Source organism: Botrytis cinerea, chromosome 2 (genome assembly GCF_000143535.2).
Source record: "Botrytis cinerea B05.10 chromosome 2, complete sequence".
Taxonomy (NCBI): domain Eukaryota; kingdom Fungi; phylum Ascomycota; class Leotiomycetes; order Helotiales; family Sclerotiniaceae; genus Botrytis; species Botrytis cinerea.
In genome coordinates this window covers 2,144,006-2,161,084 of record NC_037311.1, presented here as the reverse complement: position 1 = coordinate 2,161,084, position 17,079 = coordinate 2,144,006, and the positions used below count along the sequence as shown (strand labels likewise).

Genomic DNA, 17,079 nt, shown 5'->3' with positions numbered 1-17,079 from the left:
CACTCGGAACACAAGAACTCTTCCCCATCCCCAGCCCCTTGTACCATTAGAGTCAGACACTGGGCCTCGAACGTGTGCTCGGGCCATTCTCGAATGGGATTTCCTCAGAAAGCTGTCTGGGTTTCATCTGTGAGAAATCTGAGAAGATGATGAAACGAAAACATTGATCTTTTGACAAAACTTGAGAATACATTCATTACAATGGTCTATTGTCGTTGTTAGTTTCATCCAGTAGCTACAAAGAGGGACGGCCCGCGAGCGACTTTAGAACATCCCCAACTGCCTTTTTTATGAATTTGCTTGGCACTTGCCGAGTTGGCGTTTCAGAATCACTCTGTTTCAGACTGACTTACTTCATGTCAAGGTGTCCAACAGCCCGGAGTGCAGTCCAAATAAGAGCTGCTGGTGCTGGAAATACTGTGGATAATTGTGAATGAATCTTCGGTTTTTAAGAATTGAAAATTCCAAATGGATCAAATTATTTATAGAAACTCAATATACGTTGTTTTTCGTGGCATCAAGACATTTCACTCCCTGATTGCAGTCTAGAAGACCGAGAAGCCTTCATCTCCTTGTCATCACTAGATATAGAGGTGGCATCCTTTCTTTTTCCTTCTTTTGAAGTATCTACATTGTTTTATTGACTGCCGAGTGAAAAATTAATGTTACAAATTTTTCATTTGCAATTCCTAGCCCGGCAACGAAACTCGCGGATGTTATCAAGCAGCAAATAACTTAATCCTTTCTATTCGAACCCCCTTCCTATCTATATGTAAATGCCAGAATACATCTCACCCATCAACCGACCATTCTGTCTGTCGAAGGAAAGAGTCTGTTCAATGAATGTCACGCGAAAAGAGCCAGGTGGTCACATCTAGGAGCTGCTTTGCGGCTGTATATACTCTAGTGATTCTTGATTCAACTAGTCTGTATACCCAGTCCATTTCGAAAATACCCGGAGCTCGGGGGTCCATTTGCGAATAAAACATTTGAGTTGGCGGCTTGATACAGTCTAGTCAACGTGAACTAACATGCATAAGAAGCTACTATAGGAAGAGAACGATGGGGTAGGACAACCTTGCCGCGAGGGTTCTTTATAAATCCGATTGTGGTTGAATTTAAGAATTTCCCGAACCAGGGAAGTACGCAGGAAAGATGATCAGCAAGTTTTAGGTAAGGGACTTTATAAGATTTGAGAAGAGTGACAGTAAACGGTAACTTGAAGAATGTAGTACCAATCTTTTATGACTGCTAATACTAGGAAGCTCATATCCTCGATACAGGTCTCAAAAGCAGTCTAAAACATGTAGATCTCGTTATGAAGTCACTTGGACTCCAGGGGCACAGTTTTGGGGAGATCACCGGGGCTCATCACGAGGGTTTGGGAATTGTGAGCAATGAAGACTTCAAGCTAAATAGGAGAGCAACAGTGCTGCTTAGCTCTCTTTCTACGGAAAATTCCAACATGGTGTACATGTCATGAATTATCAAAGAACGGAACATGATTAATGTATTGAAATAGGACTAGATGTCAAGATGCTGATGAATTGTGACTGTTTTGTTCCTGTATTGATGACTAGAACATAATAACCGAGCGGAAGTCAAGGCGTACAGGAAGAAAAACCTTTGGTTTGATATATTCGATAATTTGGTTTCAATTTCGCACGGTTAATCGCAGTGTCATATCAATCTGTCTTCTTGCTGCTTCTTAAAATGCCATGTTGCTCTACCTGCCTTGCTTACCTTTACACAGAAGTTTATATCCTCAAATTTGCGAGGTTTAAACGCACCAATCTTTACTTTTATATGTTGCACCTGTTGTGATCATTTTACCCTATCGGCTCCTTATCGTAAGGCCCCTAAAATAAACGTCACTCCCGTACCAAGGATTTCTCCATCCTAATAAGCATCCACCTTTTGTACAACCAACCAACCTTCAAACACCAAATTGGAAAATCATTTCCCCCCTTCACGTCTCTGCTCGACACACCAGAACAATACAAGATTCTTTAATTATTATTTAATCCGCATCTTCAAATATGACATCTACGTCCTCGGGCTCCTCCGCATTTAACCCTTCACCTGCTGCATCGACGGCCCCTTCAACTGCCTCCGAGTCGTTACCTACATCCTCCGCGGTAGCGGAGAAACCACCAGATGATGGCTCGAAACTTAAGATGTTCTTGGGCATTCTGCGAAAGTAAGTTGCTGTACTTCTGCGCATCTTTCCTAGGAGGTGTCAATAGAAATCACACCGCTCTCAATGCAAGAAAGTGTGGTTACAGCCTCTCAAGCAACCTGTGGATGTTTGGCAGATGTCTATACGTTTCGGATGGTCATGACTGACATGCTGTTCTCTTTTCTCCTAGGTTTATTGGAGTGGCAGATATTGCTTCCGTTCGATTTAGTTTACCGGCCCAGCTATTAGAACCAACGCCCAATCTCGAGTATTGGAATTACCTCGATCAACCGAATACATTTGTGGCAATAGGAGACTCGGATGATCCACTAGATAGAATGTTGGAAGTCATGCGATTCTGGTTCACGAAGGATTTGAAATACGTGAAAGGCAAACCTTGCAAGCCATACAATTCTACTCTTGGGGAATTTTTCAGGGTAAGCAGCTGCAGCTAAATGGAAATGTCGGAGTGGGGAATACTGATATCTCGAACAGTGTAATTGGGAAGTCGAAGATTCACAACCGGCTATAGAGACGGGGAAATTAAGCACGACTAGTGCTTCGTCTTCGAAGAAGGCTACTCCTATGTCATCGACTAATGCGTCGAACGTTACAATTCCGAAGCCGAAATCGGGCAAGAAAGTTCGAGTCTCGTATTTGACGGAACAAACTTCGCATCATCCACCTGTCTCCGCATTTTATGTCGATTGTCCGGAAAAAGGTATTTCGGCTCGGGGTTTCGATCAAATATCGGCAAAGTTCACTGGAACGAGTATTAAGGTTACACCAGGGGAGCACAATTTGGGTATCTTCATTAATATTGAGAGGAGAGGTAACGAACAATACCAGCTCACACATCCAGCTGCCCATCTTGGGGGGCTTTTGCGTGGAACTTTAAGTGTTACCGTAGGAGATCAGTGCTACATTACTTGCGCTCAGACGAAGATCAAGACCATCTTACATTATGTTGAAGAGGGATGGTTAGGCAAGACGCAGAACAAAGTGGAGGGAGTAGTCTTCCGCTATGATCCAGACAATGATAATAAGACTAGGATAAAAGATGTTCCTGATAAAGATGTATTGGCAAGAGTATCTGGAAACTGGAAGGACAAGCTATACTTCAGTTTGGGGCCCAAGGGCGTACGTATCTCATTTCATAAAATCATACGACAGCAACTGACTGAATATTACTAGGACAATCAAATTCTCCTAATAGATCTCGCGCCTCTTCAAGTAGCACCCAAGATTATTCCCCCAACCGAAAAACAGCTACCAAACGAATCCCTCAAGTTCTGGTCAGGCGTCACAGAAGCCATCCAAGGTCGACAATTTTCCCGGGCAACAGCCCTCAAACAAGAATTGGAAGAGAGGCAAAGAGAGAAGGCTAAAGAGCGACAAGAACAAGGCGTTGATTGGCAGCCGAGATTCTTCACAGGTTCGGTTACACCTTTAGGTAAACCGGATTTGACGGCCGATGGAAAAGAGGTTCTACAAATGTTGCAGCAGGGAGAATGGGACTTGAAGGAGAATGAAGTTACTGGTGCTTAGAATGCATGCTCCGAATGAGATATCTTTTCTCTTTCTTTCTAATAACTGGATTGGTCTTGGATGATACGAAAGGAAACGAGATGGCTCTTTGTTGATACTCTTGATACTTGATACGTATACACATACATTATTACATCACATGCATGAATGGGAGAAGAAGGGAAAGGAGATAGCGATGTGGGATTCGTTGCTTTAGTTCGTTACTTTGTCGGATACGGGGTTCGGGGAACTTATATTTTGAGCACCTAACATAGACTTTTCCTTTTGGTTGGTTGTGGAAATTGTGTGGTTGGGGGATGAAGAGTAGAGAGGGAGCGGAAAGGGCGGGAGTGGGGTGGGAGTAGTGGTGAGAGTGGGAGTAGTGGTGAGAGTGGGAGTGGGAGAGGAGAGCGGAGGGTAGAAGTGAGCACGGAGTAGAGAGTTGAGAGTTGAGAGGAAGAATTTGAATATACAGTTGGGGTACACAATACACAAATATACACATACGCATACTATACCAGAATCATCTTTTGTTATTAATAAATTGTGTTTGTTTTTGTCCAGTGATTTTTCCCGCTTTTTGGGGGAGGGAATTCTAGCTGTTGCTGTGGAAGTTGGTAATAGGGTTTGACGATAACCCTAGAACTAAGCAAAGCAAGGGATAAGAATGATCATGAGACTCGTTGTTTACGTGCGAGGGTTAGGTTTACGTATTTGGCGAATTTTGATTGTGTGATGGATGGGTTTTGGAGGGGATTCGGGTGGGGGATTCGGGTGTGGTGCAGAAGGTAAAGACAGAGGTGGAGATGGTTTAGTATTTGTTATGATGTATGGTTTTGAGGGGAGGCAGAAGCGTGTGGAGAGATAGATGAATAGGTGCTTGCTAGAGGGGGGTTTTTTTTTTCACGGTGTCATATAGCAATCTCGGCGTCGCTTGGAAAATGTGTGGAGGTGGTGGTGCGAATTTATGGGCTGTTTACATGTAAGGGGGTGCGCGGATTGTTGGATGAGGGATGAGGGATGAGGGAGGAGGGATCTTTCTTGGGGAGGAGGAGGAAGAGGAAGAGGAAGAGGAAGAGGAAGAGGAAGAGGAAGAGGAAGAGGAAGAGGAAGAGGAAGAGGAAGAGGAAGAGGAAGAGGAAGAGGAAGAGGAAGAGGAAGAGGAAGAGGAAGAGGAAGAGGAAGAGGAAGAGGAAGAGGAAGAGGAAGAGGAAGAGGAAGAGGAAGAGGAAGAGGAAGAGGAAGAGGAAGAGGAAGAGGAAGAGGAAGAGGAAGAGGAAGAGGAAGAGGAAGAGGAAGAGGAAGAGGAAGAGGAAGAGGAAGAGGAAGAGGAATATAGATATGTGATGTGGTAGGATAGGAAAGAATGTTTCTATTGCGATCTAGATCTAGATCTCGACCAGTTTTTGGATTGAGACGAGATGTGTGTTGACGGAAGAGAGGACGTGGTGAGAGATGCTACTTGCTAGTTGAGTAGTATATAAAGTCCACCAGTGAAGTGAGTGTATGGATTGATGGGACACTTCTCGACTTTTGAAATTTTTCACAACTTTATCCTTCGATTGTTGGATATTAAAATCTCTTTTTTTTATAATTTTAATTGTTCAATCTCTAGTAATTTATTGTAATAACTCCTAAGATATATGGATCAATATGTCGAGAGATTTTCCCAAGACCATTTTCGTAGCGTTCTGTCAGTCTGTATACTCACTGGTGGTCTAATCGCTCATCTGTTTGTTTGTTTTTTCAGCAAAGCAGCGAAAAGAATTTCTTCTGATTTCACGCATCATAGATAGTGAAAGAAAAGCCATTCAATCTAATCTCCCAAGCCTTTCCCATGTCCCCGAATTCAAGTCCGTAATCACTTCTTGCAATCTCCCATTACTCAACAATACCACCGCTACCCTCCCCGGCTCTGTATGTTTTGCTAACGCTTCGATGCGATGTGCAACGCATATCACCGTGTGTCCTTTCTGGGTAAACTCGTCGTCGATAATACCATGTATGATTGATTCGGTCACGGAGTCGAGAGAAGAAGTCACTTCGTCTAACAACACGATGGGTTTGCGACCCGCGTGCTGAGCCGTCTGGGCTTTGACGAGAGCGCGACAGAGCGCGAGGAGTTGGCTTTGGCCGACGGATAGTTCTGGGAATGAGGAGAGAGGTTTGTCGAGAATGGTGTGGGGGTTGTGTGGTGTGTTGTCCGATGCGGGTCCTGAGATGTCGTCTGTTTCGGTTGCTCCTTGGAGGAAGAACCAGAGCTCTGTTCTTTTTAGTGAGGCGATTAAAGTTTCGTTCGACGTGGAGCCGTCTGGGTCTAGATTGAATCGTAAGGTTTCATTTGATAGAAGCAGTGGATCTTGCGAGACGGTGATGAAGCAACGTTGTCGCAGAATATCAAGCCCGACTTTCTTGATGTCAACGTCGTCTAGTATGATCTGACCAGATTGTAATTCCAGAAGTCGGAGGAGTGTCAATAGGAGAGTACTTTTGCCACTGATTTAAAAGTTAGCGTGTGTTGAATGCGTGGAGCGGAATCACACACCTGCCTGTACGTCCACAGACGATGATTTTCTGGCCTGAGGTGATGTTCAGGCTTAAGTTTTTGAGAGCTGTTGAGCCGGGTCTAAATATTGTTCTTGTTAGATAGCAGATTAAAAGTCTCCCTGTGGTTACATACAGGTAAGATGCAGTGATGTTCTTAAACTCAACATTTCCTTTCGACGGCCAAGATTCCACAGGTTCCAAGGTCTGAGCCATACCACCCTCAAGAGGTGTCATATTTTCAAGTGTTCTCAAGCGAGCAATTGCCCCAAGAGAAATTTCTAATGTCGTCCAGCTCTCTACGAGTTTCAGTAAGGTTGTGTTTGCCACGAGCATAACATTGAGCGCGATTCCCACTTGCGCACCACTGACACGATCGCGATATACGACAGCTAAAGCGATAACACTGGTGGCGACAGTAGCTGCTAGAAGATCCAGGACGATATTTAGCCATCTCTGGAGACACAAAAGGAGAAATTCGGGTCGTTGAGCGTTGTCCACACTTGTGATATTGTCCTCTATTACTGCACTCGACCAGCCAAATGAGCGTATTGTTTCGAGACCCTCGACCTAAGATTATCAGAAAGAGAAATATTCGTTATTCAAATGCCATACATACCGATTCTAAGAAGCTTGAGAAAACCCCTGCCCTAGCCTCTAGCTCTAGGAAACGAAGTTGTCTAGAGGTGCGGAGATAGACTTTTTGAACGACATAGACAATAAGCATACAAGCTGGTAGGGATACTGTGAGCCATTTCTGGGCGACGAAAAGTAGTATGACTTGCATCAAGAGCTTGAAGATTTCTGCATGTGTTAGAGTCCTTCAGATTATTTGTGGATCGAGATTTAAATAATAATCTTACGAGTTATGATTGTTTGAAGGGCTGGTGGCAATTGCTTGTCCACTAGCTGGATGTCTTGACTGAACCTATTCAAGATGGAACCATTGCCGGTCTGGGAGAAAAATGATAAAGATGCGCTGATAATTGTCAGTCTCTCCTATATTATACTGCCATCTTCTCTAGATCTGAAAAGAAAAGGCACTGACCTCGTTACGATATGTAAAAGCCGTTCATGTATTCGAGATCCAGATTGCGATGCCAATCGTATCAGAACGACCCTAGAGCGTATTCAATAACCATAAGTTTAGAGGAGTTTGCAAGGAGCATACAACATCTGAATACTTGTCGTGATCCACGCCATGAATGACAGAAACAAAAATCCAAGGACCCAAAACAGGGTATTTCCACTACTTGACTCGGTCCAAAACTGCAAGTAGTATTGGGGGATGGTGATGAAGAAAGCATATGTTCCTGTGCAGGCGATGAGGAGAAAAAAGTTCTTCGAGCCGACAAAGTTCAGATAGTATCCTATACTCACATCAATTCATTCTCAAAAATACTGAAGGAGAAAGCTTACCATAAAGGGCCGAGTCTCCGCTCTGTCTCGCAAGATCAATTTCAGCTTCGTCTTTTGCTCGAACCTGGGCGCTAAGTTTTGCAAAAGCTGCTACCACTGCGGCGTTATCTTTGATGTTGTTTCCAGACGAGAACTTTGCTATAGACCCAGCTTTGATTTTGATACTTTGCCAGTCACCTTGATCTATGATTCCATGGTCCCCCAGAACAACGACATGATCTGCCGATTGAAAGTACTGGGCTATTCTACAGTAAGATAATGTTTCGACCTAAGGGCAAGGGTAACTCACTAGAATTAGAAACTAGTATGACAGTAATCTTTAACCGCTTTGTTAGACCATGGGACCCAAATAAGTTATCAAATATGGTTTGCTCAGTATCCCCATCTAATCCGCTAAATGTATCATCTAGCAATAATATGTCCGACCTTGAGAATAATGCGCGTGCTAGTGTCTACTGTTGTTAGTTTGGTGCACATCTACCTTTTCGTTTTCGGGAACATACCACACGCTGTCTTTGACCTCCAGACAAATTAAGTCCTCTGCTACCAATCTGTGTCTGATCTCCATCTGGTAAGGTATCGAAATCATGAGTGAGGCAACACATTTCTGTAACGGTATTGTACCATTCCTCATTGTCTTGGTTAATAGCACCATCAATATCATTAGCACCGTAAATAACCTCTCTAATACTACCGCTTGGTAGCCAAGGTCGTTGAGAACAGTATGCTATCTTTCTTGTTGATAAATAGATTGACCCCCGGGTAGGTATTACTTCTCCAATTATAGTGCGCAATAAAGTAGATTTACCGCTACCGGTAGGACCCGAGATTATAATGAAAGATGTTGCGTGCACTTCAATGTTGATATCATCAAGAATTACCTGCTTATCACCGATTCTCAACTGCTGAATTTGAACTGCGAGATTGAGATTTGTGGGGTGGCTGGATGCCACTTCATTTTGAGTAAGTCTCGGCAAAACTCCACGATTGTTTTGCAAAGATGGGCGAAGCAAGAATGACTGAATTCTTTCAAACCCAGCAAATGCTGCCACTACACGCGGTACAATTGTCATGACCATATTAGCTGGGTGGGTAATCATGCTCAAGATTGCCATGGTTGGGAATGCAGTCGTTGGATTAAGCTTGAATCCATTAGCCTGCGATATAACAGCAAATAGAGCCAGCGTAATCGCTGGGGAAAATATTCCCAGTGCGTTAGCTATATTCTTGTTATTATAATGTGATTATTAGGATTTATACGCCACTGTTGACTAACCAGATGCGTTATAATAGACCATGACCCATCGAAGCTTCGAGGCCACCCACAACTCTTCTTTCCGAAGCTGCTGCACTCGGCGGGTAAGATTATGTTGGAGCCCAATCATCTTAATGATCTTCATGGAACTTATAAATGAACTGGTGGCTCCTATACGATTTTGTGTTGCTACATTCCAAGCTTTTTGACGAGGTCGTAAATTCTTGGCAACGAATCGACTCATATGTGAACATACTACTAAACTTAGAATCATATCAAGTGATTGGATTGAAATACCGACAGTAAATAAGAAAAAGCGGCAGAGGCCAGATCCAGCCAACTTGAATAGCGAGAAGCCCTACACCTATGAAAACTTCAATAACCTGAGCCCATATCTCGTGAACCATTTCGGCGATCCCATCTAGACTATCTGCATCTGTACTCATAAGCGTGGTAGCCTCGCCATTGTCATAAGCAATGCTAGGAGACTCCATGGTCTTTTCATGAATCAACCCCACAAGGGCACCTCTAGTAATAAGCTTCAGTCTGTTTATGCGGTGCTGGTACACAGCTGTTGATAACTGAGCGAATTAGCGTTTGTCAGGAGAACAGAGACTAGCTCTTACAGCAAGGCAAATGTAGATAGCCACGGCTGATACCACAAGCCAAAACCCGCGGCTACTTTCTTCCTCGGTAGGATATGTAACGACATATTTGATGGACTCTTTTATTAGTAGAGGTTGAGAATACCGAAAAACAATCAAGAATAGTCGTGGCATGACAGCAGCCAAGAACGGATGCTTCAAGCATTTCATCAACGCCAAAGGTAGACTGTACTTTGTTTCTGGCTTGGCTAGTTTCGTGAGCAGGAAGAAGGAAATAATCACTGAGCATTCTGACTAACCTCGAAGGGACCATGTTTGAAGCATTGACTTCCTTATAAACTCTGGCTTCATATCTTGACTGAGAGGTGGCAAATCTTGGTCAACGAGGATGTTTGTATATCCTTGAAACAAGATGGGGTTTATCCAAGTGTATAGCACCCTACCTAGCACACCATGTGATTCTTCTGGGGATTGTAGATTGCTAGAGCTGCCAAGTGAAGGGCGTTTATCACAACTCTCGAATACTAAGATGGCTGAGTGCAAGACACATCGAGCAAGTAATGGCTGTGAGGCTGTAGACAATGCCTGAATTTTCGGTGGCATTGTAAGAAGAAGAACATCGCATATGATTGATGGCAGAAGATAAAGAACAGCCAAATCTGAAGGCTTTGGAGACCGCTTGTTCTCAAGCACCAAAAGCAGGCTCATTCCAAATGCAGCACCCGATGAAGTTAAAAGAGAGACGATGAAAATGAATTCATGCTTCACATTTACGGCGACAACATAGGTCAGCAGAATAAAAGACAGCAGTATCGCAAGGGCCTGTGATTATCATTGATATTGTTTATTAATTTATGGAAAGGATAGGGGTACTGACTGCTTTCGAGCGTCCTTGCCATCTCAAGAAGTTTTTCGCGCGAGAAGCACGCAGCTGCCAAATCCTGGCAGGCAAGCACAATATGAATATTACCGCAAATATCGCAGATATAACATTAACCACATCTGTATGCTTCACAACATCGTCTTGCGATAAGTACCTCATAAAACTAGGTTCAAAACGCAACGCATTCTTGTGCCGAAAGAAATTCATGACAGGCAAAGATTCCTTGTACTCAACCAACTTTTGACCTGACGATGAAGAAGAAGATAAAGATACTAAGGGTAAAGCGCTCCAGAGGAGCTTTTCGACTGGAGAATGCTTGAATGATTCCAGATAGCAAATTTTTTGGTTGATGTAGTACGAATCTCAAACTGGTTAAGCATTCTTATGTTCCGCCTCAATACTACAGAGTGCTCTCCCCGCTTACCAGATAAGCTTTGAAACCTCATTAAATGCTATGAAAGTAATCGTGCAGCTCGGATCCACTTATTTTGTACACATCCCCTGGCAGCTTATGGCTTGGTAACCAGATGCGAATCGAAGACTATGCGTTTCAAGTGTAAGCATGCAGAAATTTGAATTGTTTGGGCGACCTGTCGTGCCTTTTGGACGCGTCTTTCTCCATCATGAACAACTATGTATATGTACGGAAGTATACATGGTCTAATTTTTTTATATCTCGCTGCCTTACCATTTAAGGTTGAATTGTATATGCGAAATGATCTGGTTGGTCCACCACAGACCAAAGGTAGCGAGGCCAGAATTAGAGTATATACCTGCGCGTAGTCCTGGTTGTCACGTTTCAGCTCCCATCATTGCCTATTCGTAGTCGAAATGGATTTTGATTTCGAGATATACTTCTAAGTAATTAATGAATAATATAACCTACGTCATATAATAATGAAGTAAATGTATAAACAGAACCTAGGTAGTGAATGACATTAAGTCATATAGTAAAATTTAGCGAGTGCGCTAGGCTTGTAGTTCGTTGTGTAGGTACCTGCCTAGGTAAGGATTGCTTCTTCCTGTACATAACTCAGCTCCCTAAATAGTATACAACATTAACAATTAGACCCTATATAGTAGCCTCTAAGCCGTCTGTACTCTGGTTATACAATTAATAAATAAGTTAATATAAATATAGCTCGAAGACGATGACTTACCGGAACTAATCATGTGCCCAGGTAGCCTCTGAGCATATGTATTGTTAATTTAATTGTCTTACAATACTATCTTGATTCGTTCCCCAATTCTTCTATCACTTTCTGTTATCTTATTCAGCTACATCAGCCTTGTACCAGCCTTGTAACAGCTTAGACTCTAGTCAGGTCTATAGATCTTTTCTTATTACCCACTAATTTAGTCTAATTGGGTTAAGTTTATCGACCTTTTCTCTGATGAACTCTGTTTTTTGGGGGCTTATAGGCGATATTCAAACCCCGAGAGCTCACAAAAGTACTGCCAATGATTTTCAGAAGTAGAGTAAAGGTGGTGATGGGGTTGTTATTCTTGTTGTTCGTCGAAGAAAAAAAGCGTTAAAGTAGCTAAACCGGTGCTCTCTATTGTTCTAGTGTCGATTATCGAACTAGATATAGCGGCTGAAGGATTGAAGGCCACGGTAATCAGTCGCTATGTAATCTCAATACCGACAGAATCATTTGAAATATTCCGCTCTCGTTATTGGCTGATTAGTTGTTAGTCGGGGGGGGGGGGGGGGGGATATACTTGTCCTGGAGAAAGAAACCATCCATCAAGACAAAGCACTTGTTTCCTTGGTATCGAGATATGGATTAATTATTCAATAACTTTTTGAACTGAATTAATAATTAGGATGTTGTCAAATCTTTTAGTATATCAGCTTATGATATGATGGTTATTTATCCAGAACTATATCCAGACTCAGACTCTACTAGCTCAACTTAAGGGCGCCTCAACATGTCAGAAGCAGTTTTTAGAGTGACTTCGCGCGATGACTTGGCAAATAATTCGCAGCCACCACCTAATACATTTTAAGAGGTAAACATTGGGTTAAATCTATGTCATTCTATAAGAAGGATAGAAAGGGTCAAAAGAACATGAACTATGTAAGATACGAATACCTAAGGTGTTTATATAGCTATGCCATAAAACCGTGACACCACCGAAGAAGTTTCGGATGAAGGAGCGCAACAAGGGAGAACAGAAGTGCATATGAAAATAACTGTTTCCTAGTTCTTCTGTGGCATCCAAAGGTTCTTGGAGGAGACCCGAGATTGCGGATAATATGCATTACCTCCGGTAGCTTCAGGTCCTTCATAAAAACAATACCAATACATGCCAAATCGAAATGGATATTCGGAAAGCTTATCATTACTGTGGGTCAAATGTAATATAGCTCCTGCGAAATGGAGCTTTTAGATCTCTGTAAGGCTTACTAGAGCTCTTACATGGAGCATCGGTATCACAAGAACCTCGAATGATCAGACTCATTGTCTTCATCTGACATAAATTTGTTAGCACTCTGAGGAAATTTTATTATCAATACTCATTCACTCCGTTGATACAACAGACAGAAATCCTTCAATTCACTTCAACATGGGCAGTCTAGGAGAGGTACAGTTCATTAATAATAAATCGATCCTTGAAAATCCTCTTGAACACCAAGTTCCTTTGCTTAACGAGCAAATGGACATGCTGCAGTTCCAGGATTAAACCTGAACACCGTCCAGCACCGTCAAAGCATTCCGAATGCTGAAAAGATTGACTTTCGCGTCAAGTTGCTTCGGGCTCTTCATAAAGCATGGAAAAATGAAGAAACAGAAGCTAGGTTTCTGGAAGCGGTAAATATGTTGGAATCCGACGACGCCACACTCTTCGGTGGTCTCGTTTATCCTGCTTTTTTCGAGAAACTTGTCGAAGCCTACGACAAAGTTCAAGAAGCAGCGGGTAACAATACTTTCGTGCACTCTTTCGTCAGCATGGCCGTGCAAAACGAGTTCATCATGGGAGAAAACTATGTTGATGTCTTTGCACACCCTCTCATTATTGCCATCACTGCTTACCTTATGGGAGGCGCAATCCGCATTCAAGAGTCCCGAGGCAGAAATACTGATCCGATCGCAATCAATGCCCAGGACAATACGTTGTATGTTGATAACACACCTTTCAAGGAGGAATACAAGGTTCTGTTGAACTGGCAATGTGGCCAGGTCAAGGACCCATCTGGTCAGAACTTCACTTTCTTACCCTTGACTTACAAAGGCAATCGTGATATTCTTACCAGTAACGATGGGCTACCATGGTCCACCGAAAGAGACAGTTTATCTACAAGCCATAAGGCTATCGACAAGCTTTTCGACTTTCCAACCCCCCCCCCCCCCCCCCCCCCCCCCCCAGTCATGGTCGAGCTCGTGTCGTTGAGGCAGTCACCTCGAACAGCCCTTAGCTGCTCTCTTCCCAGCGGCAGCAGTTTTTCACCATCGTTATCGTACTTCTACAGGCAACGCAAGAAGCTACATCACTACTGCTTTTCACCTCTCCAAGACACATCCAGGAAATAATGCTGAGCTTCCAGAACCCGTTGGCCGTAAAAAGAATTTTGTCGAGTCCTTGTTCGGTCACTAAGATAAGAATTCAATGGAGGAGTTCCTGGATATCCTCTCAAGCGAATCTCCACGCATCGAAGAAAAGCTTGACCATCTATTCAAATCAACTCATCCGAACACTATTCTCGAACTCGATCCCCTTGAGCTTAAGGGCGAAAAAATTTCGGCATGGCGCGACACTGTTGTGGATGCACCAACCCTGTTGAAGTACAAGTACGATCGCAAACTCATTCTTTCCGGTGCAGAATTCAGCAGCATAGAGGAATATGCCGCTATCATGATGTATGACAAATGCGGCCTGCTGCAAATGCTTCTCTATCAAGATGGCCATGAAGAGATACGAAAACCAGCACGCAAGATTGTGAGCGAGAGAAAAATTAAGCCTTTGATTGAACTACTCATGCCTTGGGTCCCTCAACTATATACTAGTTCGTTCACAGAGAATGGCTTAATTGACCCAAAGACAATGAGAACAATGTGTGATGCGGTGGCCGCAGTTGCAAATAACTTGGAGATGCCTGAGATTAAAGCCGAATGCGTGGGCCCTCAAAAGATCTACAAGTCTCTCACGCGCCTGATGATGGATCTAGGAGAGGCCACGGTAAGATGTGAGAGCGTGGAAACTCATCTTGCCACCAGTTTGTTCTTGTTTTTGACAGCGGAAGAGATCTATTCTCATCTAAAGGAATCGGACCAAACAGCTCTTAGATCTATCGTAGCAGCGTTCCTCAAGAACTATGTTGCTTCACTCTTGCTGGTGGAGTCAATCGATTCTCAAACACACAGCCTTAAGTTGGCAAAGTTAGCAAAGGTGACTGCATAGATCTTCCAGTTATTTTCGTTGTTGTATCTTGGGTTTTTGGGGTACCTCTTGTTATAAATGGATGTTGATGTCTGAACATCGTGGCAGTTACAAAGTAAATTTGATGTATGAAAGCTATTCTCATACACCCGAGTATAGCTACACTTGCTCCGCACGGGAAAGATGTTAAATCAAGCCGGCTATTTGCAGCTGAAACGGGATTCTCTACTTGGAGACTAGCTATCGAATTATAGTCCAATATCGAAATGACCTTAGGGTATGAACCATGTGATAAACGACAGAAGCATTTCAGATTGATGTTGGCGATTTACGATTTCTTTCGTTTGTGCTCCTTTTCCCACCCCTAAACCACAGTAAGCCTCGTACATTGTTAAATATCATGAAGTTGCTAACAACTACAATCACAAAACAACACTTAGTTTCCTTACATCACATTCTATCATTACATAGTTTCGGAAAGAAAATGTTGTATTGAATAGGTTGCGATCGATTCGTACGGAGGGGAAAGCGCCATCGTACTTTCCCCACCACATGCCCCACTAAAATATTTTCTCACGAGCTTTTCACGTGCGTGCAACACATCGTTTTTTAGTCGTCGTCTTGAATCTTAGTTGTCGAAGTGACATCCTTTTCTGAGCAAACATAAGATTTCGTGCTTGTGAATATGGATCCCAAAATGCCCAAAGCCGTGAAACCTAAGCGTCGCAAGAAGAGCCAGTCTAGAACTGAAGGTATGTGTATCATTATCATGTTTGATCAACACCATATACTAATATCAAAATAGTAACAAACATATCCGACAGTGAGAGTGACACTGCTCCTAAATCACAATCTCTCAAGCCAAAGGCTCAATCAGCAGCTGTCAAATCAATCTCTCAAAGCAAACCATCTGCATCAGTCAAAGTCCCATCTGTAATTCATACACCCTCTCCAAACGTTCTCAGGGTTTCACTAACATATCTCCAGAAACCAACCTTAGTGAAAGACTCGGCTCTCGCTGAAAAGTTCACATCGCACTATCTTCAACGTATTACTACTGAATTCTCGGAGGATCTGGATAAGATCCGTGAAGCGGACGATTTCAATGGGAATGCCTTGCAAATATTGGTGCATGCGTTAAAGCAAGGTACGGAAGTCTGGGGCGAGGAAGAGATGAGGAGAATTGTTGGATAGGTTGCGAGTGTGTATGGAAATTGAGGGGAGGCTGAAATACGGAAAATCATGTGACGATGGCCGAGTTAGCAAAAGACCAACGTGGATACGCTGTTGAAAGACGACTCTCATTCTGATGATGAGAGCAGCGAGAATGGGACAGTAAGAGTCATGAAGCTGAAAAATGTGCGCTTTGAAGCGCTTGAATCGACTGCAAAAATGGGGATAATTGAATGGTAGTCCCAAGAGATGCAGGTGAAGCGAGTGGAGATGTACGAGCTTCATTGACGGCGTTACGGTTTCGAAAGGAAGTCAAAAGTACCATAATCATATTTCATTTTAGACGCGCGAGTTTATAGATGTACTTTTAGGTATTTGCTGATTATAAATCACATTTCCACAAGCAGTTTATATGTCAGATATTAAGTTAAAGGTGGTGATTATCAAGAATTCTAGAATGTGATCCTCCAATACCGACATCAGTCAATCAACCGCAAAAATCGAAAATTCACCGCTCCTCAAATCTCGGGAATAAAATCCCCAAGCCGGTCTTATTCCCAGTCGATGTAATTTTTAACAAATTTGCCTCAAAATTTGTTGATGTAGGTCAGAAAAACGATTATAAAATTCAGATGTGCAACAAGAGACAAACTTCAATATCACGTGGTATGAGGGATGCTTAGTCAGGAAGGAAGTAAATTGAACTCTACAGATATGAAGTCCATATTGGGGATGTCTTTCGGTTTAATTAATTGATTATAAGCCTGTGTATAATGTTCGTATAGTCCGAAAATATTCATTATATGGTGGTCAATGTCATGTACGAAGGCGTAGTCTCATTTAATGGCAAAGTGACGAAGTACCTAGATCAAGACGCACAGAAACAGCAATGTGGAAAGGCCAGTTATCGAGCTTCCTCTACTTCTTCTGTCATCCATTGGAAGGTTCTGCAGTAAAGACTTTTGGGGCATCTGTGTTACCAAATTAAGGAAGGATATTACAGTAAAAGAACAGTCCTTGTATTCTAGTGATACTCGGCTGCCTTTGGGCGCCTTGTGTTCTTCTGGAGAATAGTAAGGGAATACTACCCAGGGAGGCAGCTGTGGATCTT

The 17,079-nt window shown here is 42.9% G+C and overlaps 5 protein-coding genes across 5 annotated transcripts; 4 read left to right on the top strand and 1 right to left on the bottom strand.

The window, feature by feature from the left end:
- The first annotated feature begins 1,650 nt into the window (after positions 1-1,650).
- Positions 1,651-4,269, top strand: BCIN_02g06130 (hypothetical protein). Its single transcript, XM_024691429.1, has 4 exons — positions 1,651-2,200; positions 2,370-2,616; positions 2,675-3,319; positions 3,374-4,269. Exons 1-4 carry the CDS (start codon positions 2,040-2,042, stop codon positions 3,725-3,727), a joined length of 1,407 nt encoding a protein of 468 aa, XP_024547200.1. The 5' UTR covers positions 1,651-2,039; the 3' UTR covers positions 3,728-4,269.
- A 323-nt stretch (positions 4,270-4,592) lies between these two features.
- On the top strand, positions 4,593-5,254 carry BCIN_02g06120 (hypothetical protein). Its single transcript, XM_024691428.1, has one exon. The coding sequence runs from the start codon at positions 4,720-4,722 to the stop codon at positions 5,059-5,061; it is 342 nt and encodes a 113-aa protein (XP_024547199.1). The 5' UTR covers positions 4,593-4,719; the 3' UTR covers positions 5,062-5,254.
- Positions 5,255-5,295: 41 nt separating this feature from the next.
- On the bottom strand, positions 5,296-10,297 carry BCIN_02g06110 (hypothetical protein). The gene is made up of 14 exons (XM_024691427.1): positions 9,829-10,297; positions 9,551-9,777; positions 9,226-9,505; positions 8,946-9,179; positions 8,173-8,888; positions 7,959-8,121; positions 7,670-7,909; positions 7,422-7,620; positions 7,299-7,370; positions 7,114-7,229; positions 6,870-7,054; positions 6,387-6,820; positions 6,252-6,332; positions 5,296-6,202 (listed from the first exon to the last, which is right to left on the bottom strand). Exons 1-14 carry the CDS (start codon positions 10,235-10,237, stop codon positions 5,518-5,520), a joined length of 4,041 nt encoding a protein of 1,346 aa, XP_024547198.1. The 5' UTR covers positions 10,238-10,297; the 3' UTR covers positions 5,296-5,517.
- A 3,486-nt stretch (positions 10,298-13,783) lies between these two features.
- On the top strand, positions 13,784-14,894 carry BCIN_02g06090 (hypothetical protein). The gene has a single exon (XM_024691426.1). It carries the CDS (start codon positions 14,025-14,027, stop codon positions 14,814-14,816), a length of 792 nt encoding a protein of 263 aa, XP_024547197.1. The 5' UTR covers positions 13,784-14,024; the 3' UTR covers positions 14,817-14,894.
- Positions 14,895-15,389: 495 nt separating this feature from the next.
- Positions 15,390-16,379, top strand: BCIN_02g06080 (hypothetical protein). The gene is made up of 3 exons (XM_001546529.2): positions 15,390-15,547; positions 15,601-15,728; positions 15,783-16,379. Exons 1-3 carry the CDS (start codon positions 15,481-15,483, stop codon positions 15,987-15,989), a joined length of 402 nt encoding a protein of 133 aa, XP_001546579.2. The 5' UTR covers positions 15,390-15,480; the 3' UTR covers positions 15,990-16,379.
- The last annotated feature ends 700 nt before the right edge of the window (positions 16,380-17,079 follow it).

Coding starts and splice junctions, on each gene's coding strand:
- BCIN_02g06130 (XM_024691429.1), top strand. CDS start 2,040: ATGACATCTACGTCCTCGGGCTCCTCCGCATTTAACCCTTCACCTGCT. Junction 2,201..2,369: donor TTCTTGGGCATTCTGCGAAA/GTAAGTTGCTGT, acceptor CTTTTCTCCTAG/GTTTATTGGAGTGGCAGATA. Junction 3,320..3,373: donor TCAGTTTGGGGCCCAAGGGC/GTACGTATCTCA, acceptor GAATATTACTAG/GACAATCAAATTCTCCTAAT.
- BCIN_02g06090 (XM_024691426.1), top strand. CDS start 14,025: ATGGAGGAGTTCCTGGATATCCTCTCAAGCGAATCTCCACGCATCGAA.
- BCIN_02g06110 (XM_024691427.1), bottom strand. CDS start 10,237: ATGAGCCTGCTTTTGGTGCTTGAGAACAAGCGGTCTCCAAAGCCTTCA. Junction 7,621..7,669: donor CGGAGACTCGGCCCTTTATG/GTAAGCTTTCTC, acceptor ATGTGAGTATAG/GATACTATCTGAACTTTGTC. Junction 7,371..7,421: donor ACGACAAGTATTCAGATGTT/GTATGCTCCTTG, acceptor AATACGCTCTAG/GGTCGTTCTGATACGATTGG.
- BCIN_02g06120 (XM_024691428.1), top strand. CDS start 4,720: ATGAGGGATGAGGGAGGAGGGATCTTTCTTGGGGAGGAGGAGGAAGAG.
- BCIN_02g06080 (XM_001546529.2), top strand. CDS start 15,481: ATGGATCCCAAAATGCCCAAAGCCGTGAAACCTAAGCGTCGCAAGAAG. Junction 15,548..15,600: donor GAGCCAGTCTAGAACTGAAG/GTATGTGTATCA, acceptor ATATCAAAATAG/TAACAAACATATCCGACAGT. Junction 15,729..15,782: donor CATCAGTCAAAGTCCCATCT/GTAATTCATACA, acceptor ACATATCTCCAG/AAACCAACCTTAGTGAAAGA.